Source organism: Micropterus salmoides, unplaced genomic scaffold (assembly GCF_014851395.1).
Source record: "Micropterus salmoides isolate LMB-PRFRI ecotype aquatic unplaced genomic scaffold, ASM1485139v1 Ms_hic_scaffold_15, whole genome shotgun sequence".
Classification (NCBI taxonomy): Eukaryota; Metazoa; Chordata; class Actinopteri; order Centrarchiformes; family Centrarchidae; genus Micropterus; species Micropterus salmoides.
Genome location: NW_024040596.1, coordinates 27906053 through 27928684, shown reverse-complemented (window position 1 = coordinate 27928684; position 22632 = coordinate 27906053). Strand labels below are relative to the sequence as shown.

Sequence of the window (22632 nt, the reverse complement as noted above, 5' to 3'; positions counted from 1 at the left end):
TCAGAATAACTTTTTGTTTTTTATCATCAAAGAGACTTTGGCTTGACATTTGCATTTTTTTTGCTGGAATGCCAGTCAAAACCTAAGGAAGCAAAGGAATGCCATAATAGGCCTAATTAAAGTAACTGTACAAGCAATGGTGTGTTTGAACCACCACTGAATACTTATAACTTTCATTAAAATCAAACCCCACTTTTGATGCAATTTATGGTAACTGCAGTATCTCTTTTTATAGTTGTGTTTGTTGTTAGTGGTGGAGTCCGCCATTCCTGTGCACGAGGAAGCGATGCATGTTTGTAGTCCAGCGTTACTGTTTGTAAACTTCTCCCATTGCTATCAGACTGCTTACTCTTCACTTTCCCACAGCTGTGTCAGAGATGGAAAAAAATCCTGCTGTTACAAACACATTGCTGCTGATACCACTGATTGCAAACCTTAAGTCACTTTTCCACCCGATGGTACCAGCTCAATGCACCTCACCTCTACTCTCTGTTTTTGGTTTTCCATTGGATAAATCTGGTTCCTGGTAGGTATCTGGTAGGCTTTTTGGTATTGCCGCTGTCGATACACTACTGATTGGTCAGAGAGAATCGTCACATTTCACTGCATCATCATTGTGCGTACCAGACGGGGCGTCATGAACAAACCCGCCATTTTTAAATAGTTTAGCAAAAGATTGCGAGATAGTAACTGTAAGGATACTCTCTGTACTTTATCACTTTATCATTATTATGGCAACCCGCAAGTCCACGCTATGGTCAAATAAGTCCTATGTGTGGAGAGGTGTGTGGGGCGTTTGGTTATGTGTGGGTCACCGATGTGTTTCACGCATTAACTGTATATAAAAAGGTTTCACATTGAAGATTAGGCTACGTCACGGGCGGTTTCGTGTGGCTTCGCTATGATGACCAGTGAGATTGAAGGGTGCATTTCAGGCAACTCGGAACAGGGAAATTTCCAACCTCCAATTAGAAAAAGTACTATGGAACGCCACCTGAAGTCAGATTTCCTACTTGTGAAAAATATGTACCACCAGTAGCAGCCGAATGACGTCACGCAATAATGGCAGCTCCCATGGAAGCACACATTGTAAATGGTAAACCATGAACTAAAAGGCAAAGTAAAGTATTAAATTAAATAGAATACATACTAGTATCAAATAGTGAAACTTGTTCTGCATGTAAATTGATGTAGACATATTTTGTCAATGTTACTAGGCAGCTGGTTAAAGTAAACACAGAAAAGAAACATAAGTTTGTCACAGTTAGCTAGCCATGTTTATTGTTTACATTTGGCGTCATGCACCACCATGCACTTGAAACGATTTGAGGTCGGAAGTCAAATATTTCAACTTGGAAAATTCCCAGTTCCCGACCGGTCTCGAATGCGGCATATATCTGCAATGGAAAATGGAGGACGGGGCACCAAAAGCGAGTTGAGTATAGATGAGTCAAGCTGGTACCAGAGAGCCATCATATGGTTTGAATTCCCTTATTTAAAAAAAAACAAAAAGTCAAGTTCACAAATTCAGAAAATTCCAGTGTCTGAAGTTTCCAGTCCTTCATCAGAACTTTTCTTTCTTGGATCATGTGACTGAGACGATGTAACCTGAGACAGTCAGACAAAGGTCTGATTGATCTGGTGTCTGGATGTAGCCAGTCAACAAGATTATTATTATTATTATTATTTTACCTCACTTGAATGTTTTAGATCAGAATTAAACTGAGCTTAATTTGAATTTTTAAGTCAGATAGATTTCAAATTAAAATCTTTCTATTCTATTCAATATTCTATTTATGTCATGAAAAAACGTATTCAGTTGCTAATAAAATCCAAATAATTATGGCCCCCCATTACTTTGTTCATGCCCTGAAATGTTTGTAGTTTAGGAAAACTGGAGTTTTAATAGAAGAAACCACAATTGGTACAATGGGACTGACTTTTTGAATTCAGATAAACTGACCACAAGATCTGATGGCCAATAAAGTTTAGAGCCTGGCACACACACCGAATCAATCACACGTGAGTTTGTATTCACCATGGAGGACTAGGAGGAAACGGTATGCAGGCTGGACAGATGTATGCAGAGCAAACATGTTTCCTCCAAGTCTTTCCATGTCAATACGCAACAGGCAAAGCGCAGCTTGTTTGATCCACCAGTTACAGTTTCAATAATGCAGACAGAAACATCACAAAGATTCAAATAGAATAGATTAGATTTAAAATGAACACTGCTAGCCTTGACAGTCTATTGACAATCCACACCACCACCCAGACGCTGGCTTAACTTTTCTCCTTGGTCTTCTTGCGTCCTCAGAGCTCTTCTTACACTGTCTGCCACTTCTCTCTTATTGTTCGCCTGACGAGCTCTCCTGTCAGCATCGCTCATGTTTTACACAGCTAGATAAAGTCTGCAGGGAGTGTGTAAAATGTTATTGGGTGAATAAGCACAGCGCAGGTGCTGGTCTATAGATCCACCACATGTCTGGGCACATGTGGACCCGCTTGTTCTCATCAAGCCTCATCCTTTCCCATGCTGCTTTTTAACGAGGCGTGTTGTTTTGTTGTCAAATGCGCGGTGGGGTTTTTATGGAGCAGACAGAAAGCTGTTACAGATATATTTAATGAGCTCTTATACTGTGGTTTGTGAGCATGTGTGTTATGAATTACGGAGGCCTGTGATGAGTGCAGTGCGTCTCCGCAGTGAGGAGGGTCTCCATCCGGCCCATGGGAGCAGCAGTTTGTGGTGTCTGGCCTTGTGTAATATGCTTCGTATGATTTGTACTGATTGAATGCACATAACGGAGAGGGTATAGTATGTTCTGTCTATGTTCCAAAGGCTGCGGGTCAATATTAAGGCCTATGTAGAGTGGTACAATTGCTCCAAACTATCACTCCCAAGATAACAACAAGCAACTTGAGCCACTCCTCCTCTGGGGCAATTTTTCGGATCCAATAATCAACCAAAAACCTCTGAATAGTTTTAGAGTACGGCCCAAGGCCAAGAGGATCCTGGGTCTTGAGAGTTTGGGAGGGAGGTGCTCCCTGCTCAGCTGCACTCCTCACAGTTGCAGGCTAAGATGTATCTGTAAGTGGCCGTAATGCGAGTCCCGCCAGCGCAGCGCAGCCTCACCGCCTTCAGCTTGGAGGTGTGTGGCCGGCAGCAGGAGCAGGTGCTCTTGAACGGCTGTTTGAGCACCGAGCTGAAGGAGATGAGGGGGTCGGAGCGGGTCGTGTGGCTGCAGTGGCCCTCGCAGCGCGCCAGCAACACCATCTGGAACACAGCATGCAGAACAGGCAGAACAGAGTAAAGACAGCACAGATAAGTCATTCACACAGGTTTTTTTATGACCTTCATGCTCTGTCAGGGATGAGAAAAGGTCTCTGGCTACAATGAAGCAGTGTTTGAGTCCAGTCTAAAAGTGAGCCATCTGTCTGGACTCAGGATGTCTCCCATGTTTCCCAGCCTTGGCCTTGCACCTGCAAACTGAGAGATAGCAACGAGCAATGAGAGATAGCACTCCTACACCTGCTTCAGCTCAGAGAGACGCTCAGGGTCACACAAAGCCACTTGCACAAGTTTTACTAGTTCATCCAGACTGATCCAGGTGGCACTTATACTTGCTGATACACTGACCAAGCTTTCCCAGGTCTGACCAGTCAACTCATGCACACTCACATGCATGCACATACACAGCACTGGCCTGATTAGTGGTGTGACCGTCTGACTGGCCTTCCTCTGTCGGGCACTAAATTCCTGTCACCTCCCTAAACTGACTCCTGTGTCGTGTCCTTCTGTCAGCTGCTGTGTGTCGCCACCCATGTACCCACTTGATAAAAGCCTGTCTGGGGCCATGGCAGGGTGACACACACACAAACACAGACCCATCAGCAGTGCTGTCGCCACTTTAAGAGCATTTGTTTTTGTCCTAGCAGAGGATCAGGCTGTCAATCTGTGACAATTCCTCCTCTGTGGCGCCCCTCTCCTCCTCTACCCGCTTCCTCTCTGTCGGCACCTTTCCTGCTGCTCCTTTCATTCATGACCAGCTGGAAAAAAAACAACTGATACAGTGGATGATCATTCACCTCTTTGTGTATTTACTAAGCTGGTGATACAGAAGAACTTGCTAGTGGTGTCATCCAAAGGAGGATGTGGCAGAGACAACTGGAGGTGCAGGGGAACACTTAGAGAACTGGAGCAGGAGGAGTGTCAGACATTCAGGGTTTCTGGGAAACATTTTTCTGCACAGACAACGTGAGATGAGCGACAGCTGGAGCACTTCCAATGCCTGGGTGGGAATGAAACTGTCCTGGGTGAATTATCAGTACAAATGATGAACAAGTTAATTTAAAAAATCCTTTAATAAACATCCACAAAAAGGGAAGTCCACAATGACTCCCTTGGATTATTGTGGTCATTGAGCTTAAACTCTACGAGGTCGAGGTGAGAGATTTCTTTCTGTAGAAACCAGTTAATACACACAGTTGATCAATTTGCCTTTCAGACTTTGGATGAATTAAACAACTGTGGCGCGACTGCAACAAAACAAGAACTCAAACAGTCGATTCAAACTTTCTGTCATCAAAACAAATCAAACATTTCTAGGATGTCTTCTTGGGCTCTACTTTCGGACACTTCATTGACTAAAAATTGAATTGATTAATCTATAGTGAAAATAACTGTTAGTTGCAGCCCTAATTCTAAATTTGTTGAGTGTAAAAGTTCACTCTTGATTTTGAAATTCATAGTTTGAGATGGTTCACATGTCATGAGTCATCTCCACGACAAGTGGGCAAGCTCCATCTGCTGATGAAGTTTTTTGACCTTGAGTGGCACATTATTCATAGAACACTAACAGAAAAAGGGATTTCTTGGATAGATTTACAGTAAAAGCTCCTGCACACTGTGTATTGAACAACAGTGTTTTGCATGAGCTTGGTTTCTCTAATAGTTTGTATAAATATTACTCTCTCGTTGCTTTCTCTGGCTTATTGTCACTTGTTATATGAAATGACCAACAAAACCTAGGTATATAATACATTTATCAAATGTTGACTCATCACTTATTCTCATACGTACCTATCAGTACACAAGTGTTCAAAGATCACAATGTTTGTAACTGTTGCCTATGACACCTATAGTATCATTAAACCTAAAGAAAATGTTCTAAAGCCAATGTACAATTTGTGAGCTTAAAGAAACTAGCACACAGAGACACGATCATTCTACCTCTTCTACCACACACAGACCCCTCACATGCTGTTCATGCACACACAGAGACACCGAGCAAGTCATGGTGCAGGTGGATTCTGTGTGAACTGTACATACTGAGAAGGAAAACGGTTGCTCAGCCAGGCGTCCCGTCGTCTCTCTGTGTACTGTAATAGAAAGCCCCAACTCACGCTGTGAGTGTGTTCAGCCCTGCCTTGCCTGAGCTGAGCTGTGGTTTGGCCACCTGCTCTATGCACTCAGAGGAGAATGTTAAAAAATGACCAAAGAACTGATCACTCACGCTATCTAAATAACTGCACTGGTGCGCAACAAAAAAGGAAAGAGTGAAAATTGACAGCCCCTTTCCACAACAGCGTTCATACTTTGCACAAAAAGTGTCTGTCTCTAAGTTGTCCGACACTTCAGAGACAGAAACAGAACGAGCCCCACGTCTCCATCTCATTAGGTAACGGTCTGCTTTTCTTTCTTCAGCCCATCTCTCTCTCTTTAGCCCCTGGCAGAGGCAGGAGAGAGCCAGCTGACAGGGAGACGTCCACTCCAGCCAAAACCGAGTCCCAGTGGAGGTGCAGAATATGTCTGCAGCGTGGCCCATGTCCAGCCCCACACACACACACACACACACAGGAGAAACCAAGCGTGACTCGTCTAAATGACAGAGAGATGGAGATAAAGAAAGAGAAGGAAAGAAAGAGACACTGGATTGGCCAAAAGGAGGAGGCAACAAGAGAAATACTCGTAGAAAGAGAAAAATGTGTCTGAGATGAATGAGTTAGTGTTGGAGGATATTTTTGGGCTGGTGCTCTGAGGTTTCTGATGCTTGGTTTGAAACAAATTGCTTCCCTGACATTTGTAACAAATGATTTCATTTGTCAGGTGGACTGGCTACCTTAAACAACGTTTAACCAAAGATTTGTGGGTAACCACAATGAAGCAGATTGGTTACAGTGCGTCTGTTTCTGCCTTACCTTTGAGTTGCACTTGTAAATCGGGTGTGTGATGGTCTCCACAAAGTGGTGCCTCATGCAGCGCTCAGGGTCAGTGTCTCCCAGGTGTGGGTGTATGTTATCGCTGGCCTTGTTGCTGCTGGCAGACTGGACCAAGCCCAGCAGCGGGCAGCACATCAGGACCAGTAGCAGGCCAGAAGGGGGCCCCACAGAGACGGAAGATTTCATGATCGAACCACCCTGAGGCTCTCGATCCTCACTGGATGTCCAACACGTCACGTTGTCTCTGTTATTCTCTGTGTTCCCTTTTTATTTCTCACAGTTCTGTCCACCTCTCACCCAAGCTGTATCTCAGGGTTTCACAAAGAGGAGTGTCTTTGTCTCCCTATCGTTCCTGCTAGTACAGTGGAGGTTCAAGGTCAGCGAGTTGTATGGAGAAAGGTAGCAGGAGGGTTGCTTCGTCGGGCCGCTCCATCCCCCGCTGTCTGGATCCAGTCTGGAAGAAGAAGACAAACAGGAAGGCATCAGTGGGAACCTGAACTGATAAAGGCAAGAAAAGAAACAATATTGTGTGTGTAGGCAGTATGTTTTGTCTATTAGACATTTGTATATCCAAGGGAATTACTATAAGTGCTGCTGAAAAGATCACACACTCCTCGCTGTGTGTGTGTGTGTGTGTGTGTGTAGGGAATGGAGCTACCTCCAGACAGCTTCTCATAGATATTTTTGCCAGTTTTGACTGTTTGATGACTGTGTGTGGGTCTCCGAACCTGGCTGCCTACTTCGTCTCCTTTATTCCACGGTCGCTCCTGTACACCCACACACTGCACACACATGTAGACACATAAGTCGTGGTGCTTTTATTACAGGGGAGAAACTTAAGCCATGCACAAACAGCCTGCAGCCAGGTCCTTTCCTCTCCCCAGGAATGACTTTTTCATTAAAACAAATCACTCTCCCAACAAGCCCTCTCATGACTGCACACCCTCTGCCAGTACCGCAGCATATTTTCACATGTATTTATGTAGTTTTTTTCCTTTTTCCAACTTCATAGTTTTATTGTCCTCCTGATAATAGGGTTCGTGTTAAGAGGGAGCCTGGTGCTGGCTGAGGCAGGCTTGCTAACAGGCAATGTGTTGTGAATTAGGGAGAGGTGTGCAGACATGTAGGGTCAGGGAGTGAGAAAAGAGCGTAATGATCAAGGTTTAAGGTTGAAGAATTTTTAAATATTGTTATTACAGTTTTTATGGAAATGCATCTTCAAGGCTTTTTATGGCGATATGTCTATAAGGATCCAGGAGTTTGTCTTGACTACTGGAATAGTTTGCACGAGCTACTTGTAAATTCAATAATTAGTTTGTGCATGAAGCTCTGAAGCTTGATTTATACCTGTGCGTCAAGGGGTTAAGGTGAAACTATAGTGCTTATGCACATTGCTGCTGAAGCTACTCTGTGGCTGTAAATTGTGTTAATTGGTATCTGTAGTCTAATCAAACAAAACTGTAAACAGGATGGTACTGTAGCACCCAAACTAACAATTTTAAGGGGGCAAAAAGCTTAACCATCAGTCCTTTGTAAATGTATTTCTTAAAAGTGCATATATGGAGAAATATGTGTTTTTCAGAGTTAGCATTCATGCAGTTTAAAATGAGCAGGAAATATCGGATTATACCAACCAAGCTGACATTTGGTAAATTAGCCTTTCCGGGTTGCAACATTGTTAAACAGTATTTTGATAAAGTGGGCCAGACATGTAGACAGTACATTAGCATGCTAACGATAGCGGAGTCAGTTACTATGTAACTGTGTTACACCTGGTAAATTGGTGTAAATGGTCTGTATGTGTCTTGTGGGAACCTGCACATGAACATAAGAGTGACTGCATGTGAAGTCAGTGGCCTTGTGTACTGACTTTCTGTGGCAGTAACTACCCTCTTGAGCAGGAGTGTTTGGCATAGTTAAAGGGCAGGAAACGCACTTCTGTATTCTGTCAAAGCTCCCTTTTTAGTATCCATCTTCATCACTGCATGCCTCTACACTGATTTCCTCATTTGAACTGAAATCACAAAAGTTCACTTGAAACTTTTATACAACCCCCCCCCACCCCAGACCCCTCCACCCCCTGCAATTCCAAACCCAATGTTTTTCTTTCTAAGGGGAATCATTTAACCTTTACATTCCTCCTGAGAGAAATAGAAGTATCATTTGACTTGTTAAAATAAATACTCCCCGAGATGTTTTGTTGGCCCGTCGAACATGTGCTGCAGGGTTTACATAGCAGATGGCCCGGTCTTCTCGCTGCAGCAGGCTGCTTTATCCAGCCAGCACCCATCAGCACCTCCAGCCTTGCCAGCCGTAGCATTACAATTGTGACAGTTATACCCATCTCTGCTGGTATTACCATCAGCATCATTAGTGCGCTTGTCTTAGGCATTACACACTCAAGTTATTTAGGATAGAGCTCTGATTGTAGGCTACAGGATAATTTAGCGGATTAAATCAATATGAGGTTTCCATACAAAAGAGAGCGAAGTGGGACAAGTAGAGGCAAGCGTTAAAGATAAGACTCCTGCAGGTATTGTATAGTTTTTACAAGATATCTACGTGTTTACCTCCACCTCTTTGAAGCTCCACATGGAGGCATAGCTGGATTAACCTGTAAGGGGGCACCGGGGAAAAAATATGCTGTTGGGCCCCTATCGACCCCCACCAGAACCCCCACCTACTGTGCATTGTGTATGCGCCCTGTGGCCTCCAAGTTCCCATTAAGTACAGTTCATACAGCAAACTACACATGGCAACTTCATTATGCCCACAGACCCAGAGACAACTGGTACTGCTATGATGGAATATCTGCATGTCAGTTAAGTCAGTGGTCCACAGCTTTAGGAATATGCACCGTGTGAGCATATTATACAATTCCCTTCTAAAAAACAGAGCCCACAAGATTGGCTACAACTGCATGAATTGTCTTAAAGCTGCTATCTTCAATGTTTTTATAATAACAACTGATCAAATGACATAGTAATGAGCCCAGCTAATTACTAAATTCTGACATTCCCCTCAGCTCTTCAGCGAGTTTCAGCTTCTTTCAGATTACTGTTTTGGTTTATAGCCCAGAATTTTAAATCTCATCACTCTCATAACGTCGCTTTCAGGTGCAGTAGGCAGCTTTTTACAAAAAGCACATTCCTTAACGTAAAGTTAGCAACTAACTGGGGATCACAGTCGAGTAATTAGCAGCCAGAGTCAGATTTTTCCCTCAGGAGTTGGTGGAGACCAACAACAGAACCAAAAGGAGGGTGAATATTGGACTTACATTTGCCAGGTGGCCAGAGTCAAGACTGCAACTGAATGCTAATTTTGCTGCATGTTTATTAGATGTAAATACACAAATGTTTACCAATGAGTTTTCCTGATTGTTGTGTCCAAAGCTGGTCAGTTCTTGCAGGTTTAACTGATACTGCACTTGGTGGCTCTGTACACGCCGTCAGTTTGGGGTTCCTATAGGTCTGGGGCCAAGTGGCAAATGGCCAGATGGTAATCCAGCTTTGCAGGGAGGAACAGACACTATATGGGACTGTAGCACCCTCTAAACTCAACTCAAATACATGGATTTTATTAAGTGAAAACATGTTAAATCAATTCAGATCAGACATGCCAATGTAACTGTATTTCTGGTCAGACAAGAAAAACATCCTCAGTATTTCCTCGTAATCACAAATCCCCCCCAGAACATGTGTTTTTGTTAAACAGACAACAGGTCCTGGCCTTACTGTGAAGCAAAACAAACAAAGATAATGACAGGAGCGATCCACCCTGTAAATACCAGGACTAGCCAAATAAACGTTGTCATTTTGTTCTACAGCCAGCTCTGTCCTTCCTGATTAGCACTTAGTTGAGCTAGCCAGGCATTCCCACCATATTGCCTTTTAATGTGCAGCAAAGAGAAGCTTTTCTATTGATTGTCATCTGCCTGTTATGCAGCCAGCGGAGACAGCCATGCTCTAACTGCATAGCTACTCGCACTGTGACATCCCTCACTACAAGGTGACTACACATCATTATTACTGCTTCTTTTGCTGACTTACACTTAGCTTTCAAAGCTGGTGATATCAATATATAGCTACGAATGGCAGCTGGCACTGACAATAGGGGCTTTTAGGATAATTTATGGAGATAGTATCTGTGTGAGCGAGTTCATTACTGCACTGCGAGTGTGAAAACTGAGCGCTTATCCACGTGTTGCCTCCCTGCCTGGACTGCACTGTATGTTGAAGCAGCAGTCAGTTGTAAGGTCAGGAGGTTTGGGGCAGGGTAAGGGCCAGTGTGGCTTCCTCTCCCCCAGCACACCCACACCTGCCCTAGACTCAGATTTATAGAGCCCCTGGGTGTTCACAAACAGCAGCTGGATCCTCCTGTCCACCCCACCATCTCGCCCAAGGATAATGACCGGCGAACACAAAACCGTTACGGTCTGTGTCTTTCCTGGATCTGTCGTTTGGATTCGACCCCATCATCCAGTCATACTGAGCTTCTCTTTGTGATATAATTACAAAAGCAACCCCCCTTTAAAGGTGTTCCTGCTTCCATCACGTCCTCCTTTATCCCCAAGACAAATCAAGCATTTGTACCCCTCTGTTGTAATGCTCAGGTCTGATCTACAGCGGTTCTACATCTTTGGGAGGAGTGTTGGATCAACATGCACTATGTCACCTTGGGCCCTTACTGTTTTCATTACAAAAAGCAGCTATGTTGGCAGCAGAGCTCCACAAAAAAGTAATCCATTCTGAATTACCCATGAAATTTCAGCTCAATTAAAGTAAACAACTTCACTTGATGATTGTTGTAGAAAATCTGCTGCAAGGCCAGGCTCCATCCAGTAAAACTCCACAAAGACAGTCAAATTTTCCATTTGACAAGGCAAAGTTTTTTTGGAGTGCAAAGCAACATTATCTTAAAATGCATTCAGATACGTTTGAGTTTGAGGAATAGTATGCAGTCTGGGACAAGAACCTGAGTGAGTACATCATGCCTAAATGCTGCACGTATAGGTTATCAGTTTTGTCATCCTCTGCGCAGTAACACCAAGCCATGTTCAGTGAGGTGGGAAAACTGTGCATGTGGTGAAACACTGGAAATCAGTGACAACCATGTTGCTGCTTTAAGCGGTGGGGGTGGCGTCTGTTGTGTAAATCACAACCGTCCCATGTTTGTAGTGCGTCCAACAGAAGCAGTCCAAGGTGGCTTTATTATCAGAGGGGAAGGATGGGGCAGTGGAGGACTTGCTGCTGTGATTTCTGTGTGGAAATGCCATAAAAGACCAAGACTCTGGGCCAATAAAGGCACAATTCAACAAGGCTTTTTATTATTGGTTTATTATTTTCCAACACATATGCAGTTTAATTTGTGGCAAACAATGGGTCCTTCCCTTCAGACAGAGGCATGCAAAAGCAGGCTCCTCATTTCTAGCCAAAGGCCGTCGAATTGGCCGCCTGAAATTAAAACTGTCACCAGCAGATTTTATAAAATGTATCTTGCTTGCTAATTAAGCTAATCTCTGAGAATCTTGTAAAAGAAAGAAGTTTATGGCTACATACGTGATATCATGCTAAAAGAATAACTATATAGTTAGTTGTGGATGTAACTTGTAACCCCACAAACTATATAGTTACTGAAGACAGTAAGCTTGTAGGCCGAATTGCATCTGATGTCAGAGCAGATAGTGTCACACTTCTGCGCTTCAGTTTTTCATTTTGGGACAGGCTAAAAAGACCCTTCAAACTTTAACTGCCCAGAATCGCTCTTACTAAAGCCCCACGCAGAACGCTTCAGCATGTAGAGAAATCCAAAGCTTGGCCACACAGGCCTGTCATGCTATTTTACTGTTGCAGTAAACAACAGTTTGGCAGCACAGGTTTAGTAAACGGTCAATTGTTTCAGCTCTAGATTGAACCCAGACATCTACCCTGTTTGGCCTCCCAGGTAAGTGGCACTGCTACATCGGTCAGTAGAGTTTGTCTGTTGGCTCAGCCTTTTCTTAAACAAATTCTGTAACTTTAATAACTTGGCACAACAATCCAAAAATCTAAGGCATTCTCTTTTCCTCTTTAACTGACCAATGTGGAGTTCCCGGTACTCAAAAACTAATTAGAGACCCAAAGCCAGAGGCCCACAGGCCGATGAAATTATTAAACAGCATGCATTAACCACACACATATTGAGTGTGGAGACCAATCTCTAGATCAGCATGTACTGCTTATTAAAAGACATATCAAATGTCTTAGAGCAAATCAGCTTCAGCAGCATTGCTGAGGGGCAGATCATTTAAGACGGGCCGAGTATCTGCAAAAAAGACCCAGTCTGGGTTAAGAATATCTGGGGAGCCAAACCACCAGACCACACTACAATCCCTCCTTACATACCACAATCCCTCTGGTTTGAAGCTTTAGGACTTTGGGAGTTATGAGTTTGAGTGATTCCAAGCTTAAGGAGTGTTGTTGTGATATCTCTGTTAGAGGCTATGGTGGGAAAGATGCATCCCACGCACTCACACACGCACGCACACACACACGCACGCACACACACGCACACACACACGCTGACTGACTGAGGTACAGTGGTCGAATGTAAGTTGAATTTGAAATGAAAGTTCATTGCTGTAGTTAACTACAATTTGGAGGTACTATATTGGAGTATTTTCACTTAATGTTACTTTATACTTCTTCACAGCAGTTCAGAGGAAAATGTTGTTTTAACTCCAGTGCAGTTATTGAACAGTGACAGCTATTAATTTCTTTGAAGTTCAAGATCTAATATAAGTTTACATTATAGAAATGGAATATAAAAAAATACACTGACAAGAGTCCTTCTTCTGCATAATGCATACTACAAGTAATATATTAATGCAGGAGTTTTGGAGTAATGTTACAGTGGTGTAGTGATTTTAAGTAAAGGATCTGAATATTTCTTCCACCACTGGAAAAGTGGAATCTCAGAAAGACAGTAAAACAGTAAAAGGGAAATAAATAACTATGGCTCCTAGTGCTGAAATAGATAGTTGATTAATCAATACATCGGTCAACATTAAATTAAATGTTAAAGTTATTTATTCACTTGTTCAAGCTTTTCAAATGCAAAGATTTCCATGTAAATTGAATCTCTTCTGATTTTAAGACTGGTGGTCAGACTTTGGAGACTTCTATTATTTTTGACAATTTATAAATCAAATGATTCCTTATAATCTCATAGCTTCTCTCTCTATAGGAAAGTGACAGTGACACACTGAAACAATTCCCAAAGGGAAGAAAGGTGCAAAAAAAAAAGTAGAAGTAATAATGAAGACTTTTGTTCACGAGGTAAAAGTGAAACGATGACATCATCTCAAAATCTGTTATGAAAAGTGGCACCACGAAGCCTCCCAACTGTTCAAGCCATATGTTGTGTAGAACAGAATTTCTCAGTCCACGTCACCACGTTTTGTTCTTAGCAGTGGGGTGCATGTATAAATATCCCCTGCCCACTTCACTTATGGGTTTTTTGTTCTCACACACGCAGACCCGCACACATATGTACATACACATGTAACACAGGGGCTGAGTGGTGTGGTATTCTCGTTGTGCTGCCGCTCTGGGGCTCTAAACATTGCTGGGATGGTGGTGTGTGATGGCACATGGGCCGGTGCTGAGGAGCCAGATCTTCAGAGGGATCCTCTGCTTTATCACCCAGGCCAGCCGGCAGCTGAGTGCACAGTTGTTGTCCAGGGACTGGGTCTGTCTGCGGCGGCAGTGGGCAGCTCAGTTATAGAACCGCCGCCACGTGCAGAAAACAGGTGCATCAAAGGACACCAGGGGAAGGGGAAGTGACAGAAATGACAGGTAGAGTGGGGGAAGTGTAATTTCTTGAGCCATCGTGAATACCTTTGCCTATCTCTATCCCTCCCTGTCTTCTTCTTTCCAACTACATCATCACACTCCTTTGTAATTTGCTCTAGTGCTTCACCGTGCCCCCTCCTCAGCCTCACCTCCCTCCATTGTTTCACCAGCTTTTAATAAACTAAAGGGCAGATTCCTGACTGGAGCGAGAGGGGGGACAGACCCACAGACCTGTCCTCCAGCCACACACACACACACACACACACACAAGCACACACACACACAGTTTGGCATGCAGAGTGCCAAGCTCTTCCACTGTCTACTGACGCCAGCTCCAGAAACACACACACAAACTTACTCTTTCGTTTGTCTCTCTCACACACACACTCACCCTCTCTTACCCTCCCCACGCGCCAGCCTCCTAAAAGCTAAGCTCCTCACTAAATATATCCCCCCCACAGTAAAGATAAGACAAACAGTGCGGATTTGAGAGCAGTGTGCAGCCAATGACAGGCATGTGAGCCGGAGCTAAGCTTCTGTTAGCTTTACAATTTAGGCTTCTCAGAAACAGTGGGGAGAGGGAGACACAGAGGACATATACGTATGAATATTCTCAGATTTCTAGTTCTTTCTGGCTATTCAGTGTAACATAGTGTGGGAACCGCTGCGAGTGTGGTGTTAAATTTGCTTTGATAGAACAGAACAAAAACAGAACCCTTAATCAGGCACCTCAAATCCGAAATCGGCCTCCTCTGTTCTCTCCATCTTCATCAGAAAGGAAGAAATAATACTAGTATCGTAGTGAGCTGCGGGCTAAAACCAGCGCATGAAACTAGATCAATCCTCCATTCAGCTCCAAGCCTAAGGCGCTCTCGAAAATAGTGAGCGAAGGAGTCGTAGGCGTGTTTGTTTTATCGCGTTGGACCAGGTTTCTTCGGGCAGCAGAGATCTGTCACATGCTTGTCTGGCAGGGCGGTGTTAAGGATCTTCTCGATGGCCTGCGGTTCGTGCAGAGCATCCATTTGTCAGAAGCACATTCCTGCGGCAGTGAGACATTGTGAACTGCCTATCGGAGCTTCAACACTGTCCAAATAAATACACTCACAATGGGCCCCTGCGTGTGTGTGAGTGTATGTGCTTACATGCATGTGTGAGAATATGAAACATGAGAGCACAGACACAAAACCAACCATGCACTGCTCCGCCAGAGCATTGCTGTCTATCTGCACCTGGCTGAATGTGCGATCTTTCAAACACACCTCCTACTCCTTTCCTCGCCTTTCTCTTCTCCAAACAGGTCAAAGGTGATTTTTAGTTTGAGGCGAGGACGCAGGAGTCAATCGGTGCACAGCGACAAAACAAAACAAAGAAAACACAGACATTTTCTTACGGTACAAACTGTTTCTCATCTGGTGTCACTGGAAGTGGGGAAGGATGTCTGGAGGATGTTTTCATCACACAGACTCAATCTCTTTCTTTTTCTTCCTCTTGTGTCAGACTCTTTGTCACTCTCACCTCCTCCAGTCCTATTTCTCTCTCCCCTCTCACACATCTCAGTTTCATTCTGTTTCTCCTATTTATTGTGTCCTTCTCTGGCACTGCTTGTCCATCCGAAGGGCTCACTGTTCCTGTCTCTTGTTTTTCCTCCCACTTGGACTTTTCCTCTTCCCCCTCTCATTCTCCCCTAGTCTTTTGTACTCACTTCATTTTTCATTTAAACACCTTCTCCTTCTCACACGCACGCCTCTCCTTCTCAGTGAGATGGGAAGTGGTAGCTTGTCTCCTCCTCCTCCTACCTACCACAGAGTCTATTATATCTGTCATCATCTCCTTCTAGCATAAGCCAGCAGCCTCGGGGTGTCCAAGAGAACAGGCCAAGTCAATCATACACTCACAGATGTAAACGCACACACCTGTAAAACACATATCCATACATATCTGAAGTTATTCACAGCGCTATTAACCTTGTGCTCCAGCACACACACTCCCCTACAAGCCCTGCAATTCCACTATCCTTCCAGTCTTGATTAGTGAATCCACCAGTGCCAACCCAAACATGTTTCCTCCTATTACACATCATGTCACACAATCCTAATCACAACCACTTGCAGTTTCTGGACACATGCGGAGCAGAAAATACCTGCAATAAAAGAGGAATGTGCACCTGAGCTTAGGGATGTGTAAGGGGAGAAAAACAGGGAAAAAGTTTAAATCTGTCCGAGTATGGCCATGTATCATGCAGCTATGTGAAAATGCATAAATATAAAACAAACATCACATTACCTCCCATTCAGCCTGTAGTAGTGTGTACTGAATTATAGCATTGTCTACAGCCTGTCAAAAAGAAACTATAGCGTTTGATAGACTGTATCTTCAGGGTTTGGTATATATGTTAAAAAGGAAGCTGTAGTTGTGCTGGTCCTGAGGTGTGACACCCAGGCTGGTGGACTTACCTTCAGCGCCCAGCAGCAGAAAGACAGCAATCCAGAGAGAGGCTGAGATCTGTACACAACACTGGATTTGTTGTTCAACTATTGCTTCCCAGCCAGCGCTTCTCTCCTCCTGTTTCTACCTCTCTCACACGTACAGATTGTCTGAGTGCTATTCTCTCCTCCCTCTGTCTCACTGTCTCTTTCACCTTCTCTCTCTCTCTCTCTCTCCCACCCTCTCTCTGTTTTCTGTCCCACAGTGACACTCTCTCACTTTTTCTTTAACAGGGAAATCACCAGAAAGAGGGAGCAGCCTGGATGCTCTGCCTGTGAGGACGGTCGTCACATGTGGATCGTGACACAGCAATCGTATATCATACGCCCTCTCTCTCTCTCTCTCTCTCTCTGTCTTTCCCTCTCTCTCACACATGCACCAGCTGACGCACCGACACGCTCCACAGCGGCAAATGGGAATTCCAGCCCTGGACAGCTCTGCTCGCCCCATCAGGAGAGAGCTGACCAAAAGCTGCAGCCAGTTTTACGAGGTCAGGGTTATAAAACTGTTAGCAGATTTAGTTTATTTAAAACAACTGGCCCCCGTGGCCTACCTCTTCACGCGCTTTCCCCTACCCCTACATGAGGGGTGGGGGTGCGCAGGTGGAGTGGGTGAGGGGGAGGAAGTAATCAAAAGAGATGAGTTAAATAACTCACCTCAGCAATCTTCCTTTGATGGGGATATCTGTGTTGTAAGGACAGTTAATGCAGTCGGGAGAGTGACGCTGGGGTTTCCTCCACCTGCAGGCAAAGTTAAAGTTATATATATGTTAGAAATGTCATCATAAGCGTAAAGCATGTTCAAATTCACTCATCACAAAAGTTTTGCAAATGTTCAAAATTATAACCACATGACGGTGTCATTTCTCAAAAGCTATATGAATTTGAGTTTAAAAAAAAGAAATGCATTCATCACTCACTTTTTATAAACATACAGGACCCTGTGGGTAAGTACGTGTCACTTGGTAGACATTTCATTTTGGATTATTTGTCTTCATCTGTAAACAACGATGTGATGGTGCCGTGCCTGTATGTTTGCCCAGCAAATCCAAACTGTAATGACCTCATCCATCATTCTCACATGGCTCAACATGAAGACAGACACCCTGAAGATATAAAAGGGGACAAACTATGATGACTGGAAAGCTAATAATGAGGGAGGCATCACTGTTACCCTGAGACAATATGCGCTTATACCTTCTCTGAGGCTTTGCACACAACTGCTGCCAAATTAGTTTTTTTTAAAAACAGTTTAAGTTACCAAAATGAGCAGTGTGATATCAAAAAATGACACAAGGTATAATCATCTAATAGGGGCGCAGAAAGAAGCCAGAGGAAAAAGAACAGCACACAGACAGACAAATAAGTCACATCATCCAGTGCCTAAGTACTTAAGATGCATTTTTCAACATGTTTCACACAGACAGAGGGGGAGAGCAGGAGGCACAACATGACAAATGTGCTTTTCATGATTAAATAAGAAAAGGGCGGTCAAATAGTGTGGGAATAACAATGAGTGCAATGTCAAAATAGGTGCTAAGGAATGAGCTTCGACACTCATTGTATCACACACACACACACACACACACAGGGCGCGCATCGTGGTATGCAGAGTCAAAACTCTTGGGGAAAATACGGGAGCAAGCTGCACCACACTAAGTAGGGCTTAGTGGGTCAAAAGTTTAAGAAGCACAATTACCTGAAAGACCTCGACTGACCCCCAAATTTCTCACCTTCTGTTCCCTCACACACACACCTTTGACAGAGGCGATTTACAGCCGGCAGCAGGAGAGGGTGACTTATACACCACTAACAGGCTCCTAGAGAGAGAGAGAGAGAGAGACCCACGTAAGCACAGTTTGTATTTTGATTCCCCGTCAGGCGTTGTAAATGATCACCACTGTGAGCAGTGTCAAATTAAATGGCCATAACTCACCTGGACAGAATCTGACTGCCTCTCCTTGGCTTACTCAGCTTGTGTCCACATGAGGGGTGGTGACAGCGAGTGAATGGCTTCAGATAATGTATCATAATATCACATTAAGAAAATGTTTAGTGAAGCCAAATGTGAATCCCATATGCGGAGAAAGGAGGGTGGGGTGAGAGGCTGAGAGCGGGGGAAAAAGCCAGGAAACAGAAGATATATTGAGGGAAAAGGAGGGGATCCACTGAGATGACATACCGCCACAAGAGCAGCTTTCTGACAACTTGTAAAAACGCTTTCACTTTCTGTGGCGATAGCTGGTAAATGGACAGTAATAAAGAGCAAAGTTATGTTTGTCCCTATGTGTCAGCTGTTGACAGGTAACTTGCTTTTTAAGATCACGATTAACTCGTAACTCACTAATCCAAATTTCAACCTGACACATCTCAGTGATGTGTCCCCGTCTGGTTGGCATTTTGGACAATACCCCATGGCTGCTCACAGTAGTGATTAAGGTCAGGTTGCACCCTTGTTACAGCAGTGAATAAGCTAATGATGTGGCAGTTGTCCCTTTCTTGACCAAGTCCCACCTTGGCTGTAGGCCGTCCGACATGCTGTCCCCATGAGCACCAGCAACTGAGATGTGACTGGACCTGACGTGACATGAGCCATCTCCTCATCAGAACGGGATTAGCAGGGCAGGGTCACATCACAGCTCAATCACACCTGAGTCACACTTTCACCTAACACCAACCATGTTTATCTGGGCTCGGTTCTACAAGAATTTGGGCTGATGGTGAAAATCTGGTTGCCTGCCTGAAGAGTTAAATATCTCGCTCAGTCAGTTTTCAACGAAAGCTCTCAGCTCTTTCCTTCAAGCACAGGGGAGCCTATTTCAAGCCGGTTCGTATTATCAGTCCAAAGCTGTAGACTGACTGATGGTGCACAGACACATTCAGTCTTCATTTGGAAGATTGATTTCCAGCTTTATATTAAGCTACATGAAAAAAATGGAAAGGGGCTATAATTTTGGGAGATTTATGAGGACCGGTGAGCAACACAAAAACTGGCGTGTTTGCCTCAAAAATGGTCTCCACTGGGAGCCAAAGACCTTGCAAAAAAAGTCCCATAGTTGTAATTTACAGCCGGTGTAGAATAACTTTCTCTTTTCTTGACCAGGTAAAGTCACAGCCGCTGCCAAAGACAACTGATGTTTGATGAGCGTACCAGGTCTGCGTTTTCAGTTCAGGGGGGAAACACAGAATAGCACAGGAATAAAACACCGGCTTCACAGAGAAGCTGCACTTCTCAGGCGCTGAGGATGCAGTGAGTGCAGACCACAGTGTAGCTAATGATCTTAACATAGTCATGTGCATGATATTGTATGTAGAATGAGAACAGCAGCCCTTGGGTGGGGGGAAAGAAGGTGATAAAAGAGAAAGTGAAAAATTCTGCGACGGAGATAGAAGGAGAGATGGAATAATGAGAGAGCAGCTAAGTGTTTCCCCATGTGCACCTGGGGCAGTGGCTGACCTGTAAAGCGGGGTCTAAGCCTCAGCTCTCTCTCCCTCCGCCCAATGCCAATGCCCATAGGCACTGAGGAATCACTGGAATGAGGGAGAGCAGCCAAAAACAGTCTGCTAAATTCTCCTCATCTCTGTGGAAGTGTAGAGGCCCTCCAGTTTGGCTCAGACGGAGAACACTTAGCTGGCTGCTCCATCTTTTCTACAGCCCTCCTGGGACGCTGACGGGCTCCAATGCTAACTGACTTCATTCTGATCAGAAGCCAACAGGTGGGTAGACACCACCACCGCCACATAGTTTTCAAGAATGTGTGACTACATCGACTGCGTCATTTAAAAGTTTGTTTTCTCATTTTAATGTTAAAGGAACAATATGTTACCCAAATGTAAACCAAAATGTTGCCCATCCAGCTAGAACCAAGACACCAGTTGGAACTAGAAGCCATCACATTGGCATATTTTCTGACAGTGTTAAATGTTTGTCCAAACCAGAAATGTCTTGATGAAACGATGCCTATTTTAGCCACGCTAGCAGCATGGCTCTAGGAATAGCAATCATGGTCGGTTCAATTGGTCCACCACTGAAATGTCTCAACAAACTATAGGATGGATTGGCGTGAAAATTTTATACAAACATTCATGGTTCCCAGAAGACGACTCTTAACTTAACTTAAGCGCCATCATCAGGTCAAAATGTGTCCAACACTGTGGTTTACGACCAAATAGGTGCATGTCGATGAGCCTCAGCTGTGCATTGCGTTTAGTGCTCAAATGCTAGCATGCTAAACAACTTTTAAATCCCGTCTGAAAACTCACTTTTATTCCCTGGCTTTTTAACCCAGCATGAGTTCTTTGTCTTCTGCTGTTGCCCATCGACTGTTTCTGAAGCATTGGTTTGTGTATTGTCTGTGTTTTTATGTGTTTTATCTTTTAGTCTTTGTGCAACACTTAGCTGTAACCCAGTTTTTTTAAATGTGCTATATAAAAAATTGGTTTGGACTGGATTGGATAAGATGGTAAATATTATACCTGCTAAATACCAGCATTTTAGTATAACATTGTGAGTATGTTAATTTGAAGCAGCGCTGTGCTTCACTGCTAGCATGGCTGTAGACTCCTAAGCTTGTATAGTTTTACATAAAATCTTTCAGTTTTGAATGGTGAAATACACAGAATATACAGAAACCAAACAATCCAAACATTTGTGTTTTAAATAGTACAAAAATAAAATGAAGCAACCACATTAAAATATGAAACTTACATCATGATATCAATTACTTGAAGCTTCTTCAGAGTGAACTTTCGGGCCAAGACGTGCAGCTCTGGGGGAAGAGTTCTGAGAAAAACATCTGAATGCAGGTGCTCTGTGATGTGTGTGTTGTCTCTGTGCTTCCAGGTTTAGGATTTGTTGTCATGAGAAAAGAAAAGGCACGCCGCCAGTAAACAGAAACTTTCCCCCTCTCTGTCTCAGATATCTGTTTAGACTTCATAGATTAGCCATGACTCCATCAGACTTGCATTAAGCCCATCACGCACATTCACATGCGTGCACACAAACACACACACGCACTTGCACGTGCAGAAACACACTCCGATAACCCCAGAGACATTTATGACTTTCCTGTATATCGGTTTTTACAGTGCTTTGGTCCTGAGCAGAACAGCAGTAAAGTGGAACGAGGACAAGACAAGAGAACCAGATTCTTTACAAGCCTCCATGTTCTGCTTCTGCTGAGACAGAGACAACAGAAAGCGGCCACTCAAACCACATCAACAAAACATTGCATGCTGAGAGGAGACATCAGCAGGGAGAGTGATTCACGAGTCACATGCTAGTCAACGTGGCGGTTGAAGTTCGACAACTAATTTCTTGAATGCTTGTACAACTAGAAGATGTTAATGGCCTCTTCTACAGCATGTAGATCAATTATCTATTAAATCCAATAAAGGCAATGAAACTATCATGTGCATTGCAGTCCTGTATCTCTGTGTTTAGAATACATTTAATGTCATTTTTGCCTTTAAAAATATTCACTGGCAAGAATCGAAGCGGGACTGTCACAGTTACATGACACTCCTGTCCTACAGCTTATAAAGAAATATATATGGTGTTCTCATTGTCAACAAAACCCATGAAAAGACTAAAACCAACAATGAACTCATTCTTCTATGTATTGCCTGTGTATCACTGCCTGATATATCTTATTCCTCTGCGCCATGGAGCTCCGTTGCTGTCCAAAATCGATTAAAACACACATCAGTGAGTCACACCGTTGCACTGTCTCGGTGCTGAAAGCCACAGTCAGGCAGGGGAAGACCTAAAGTATTGTTGGTTTTGGTCTTTTGTGTGGCCAGCCTCATCATCTGATTAACACTGCATATGGAAAATTAAACCTTTTGTGTAAAGGATGTTCTTTCTGAGGCCAGTGACGAGGATGCTTAACTCATTCAGTTTGGCTGTTGCTGTGCCACAGAGCATGACAGGGCAGAAAATGTGTGGGTGCAAAGAGACGGAGGCTGACGGGAAGAGAAGGGGGGCGGTGGACGAGCAGGGAGGGAGGGGGAGTGGAAGTTCCTCTCTCACTGTCCTCCCTCTCTCGCACCTTGCTTCATAAGGCAAAAAAAGGCCATGTGTGCAGTCAGGACGCTCC

At 43.9% G+C, this 22632-nt stretch overlaps 1 protein-coding gene and 1 long non-coding RNA gene across 3 annotated transcripts; one reads left to right on the top strand and one right to left on the bottom strand.

Annotated features, from left to right (window-relative positions):
* Window positions 1-734: 734 nt before the first annotated feature.
* On the bottom strand, window positions 735-16695 carry LOC119904598 (norrin cystine knot growth factor NDP). Of its 2 annotated transcripts, XM_038721393.1 has the most exons (3): window positions 16505-16695; window positions 6199-6673; window positions 735-3274 (listed from the first exon to the last, which is right to left on the bottom strand). In XM_038721393.1, the coding sequence occupies exons 2-3, from the start codon at window positions 6403-6405 to the stop codon at window positions 3050-3052; spliced, it is 432 nt and encodes a 143-aa protein (XP_038577321.1). In that variant the 5' UTR covers window positions 6406-6673; window positions 16505-16695; the 3' UTR covers window positions 735-3049. The 2 variants fall into 2 exon arrangements, with proteins under 2 accessions (XP_038577321.1, XP_038577319.1); XM_038721391.1 differs by lacking the exon at window positions 16505-16695 and having other exon boundaries at window positions 6199-6725.
* Window positions 13918-21949, top strand: LOC119904599. The gene is made up of 3 exons (XR_005444727.1): window positions 13918-14054; window positions 16769-17025; window positions 21623-21949. It is a non-coding gene; the product is annotated as an uncharacterized LOC119904599 (long non-coding RNA).
* Window positions 21950-22632: the final 683 nt, after the last annotated feature.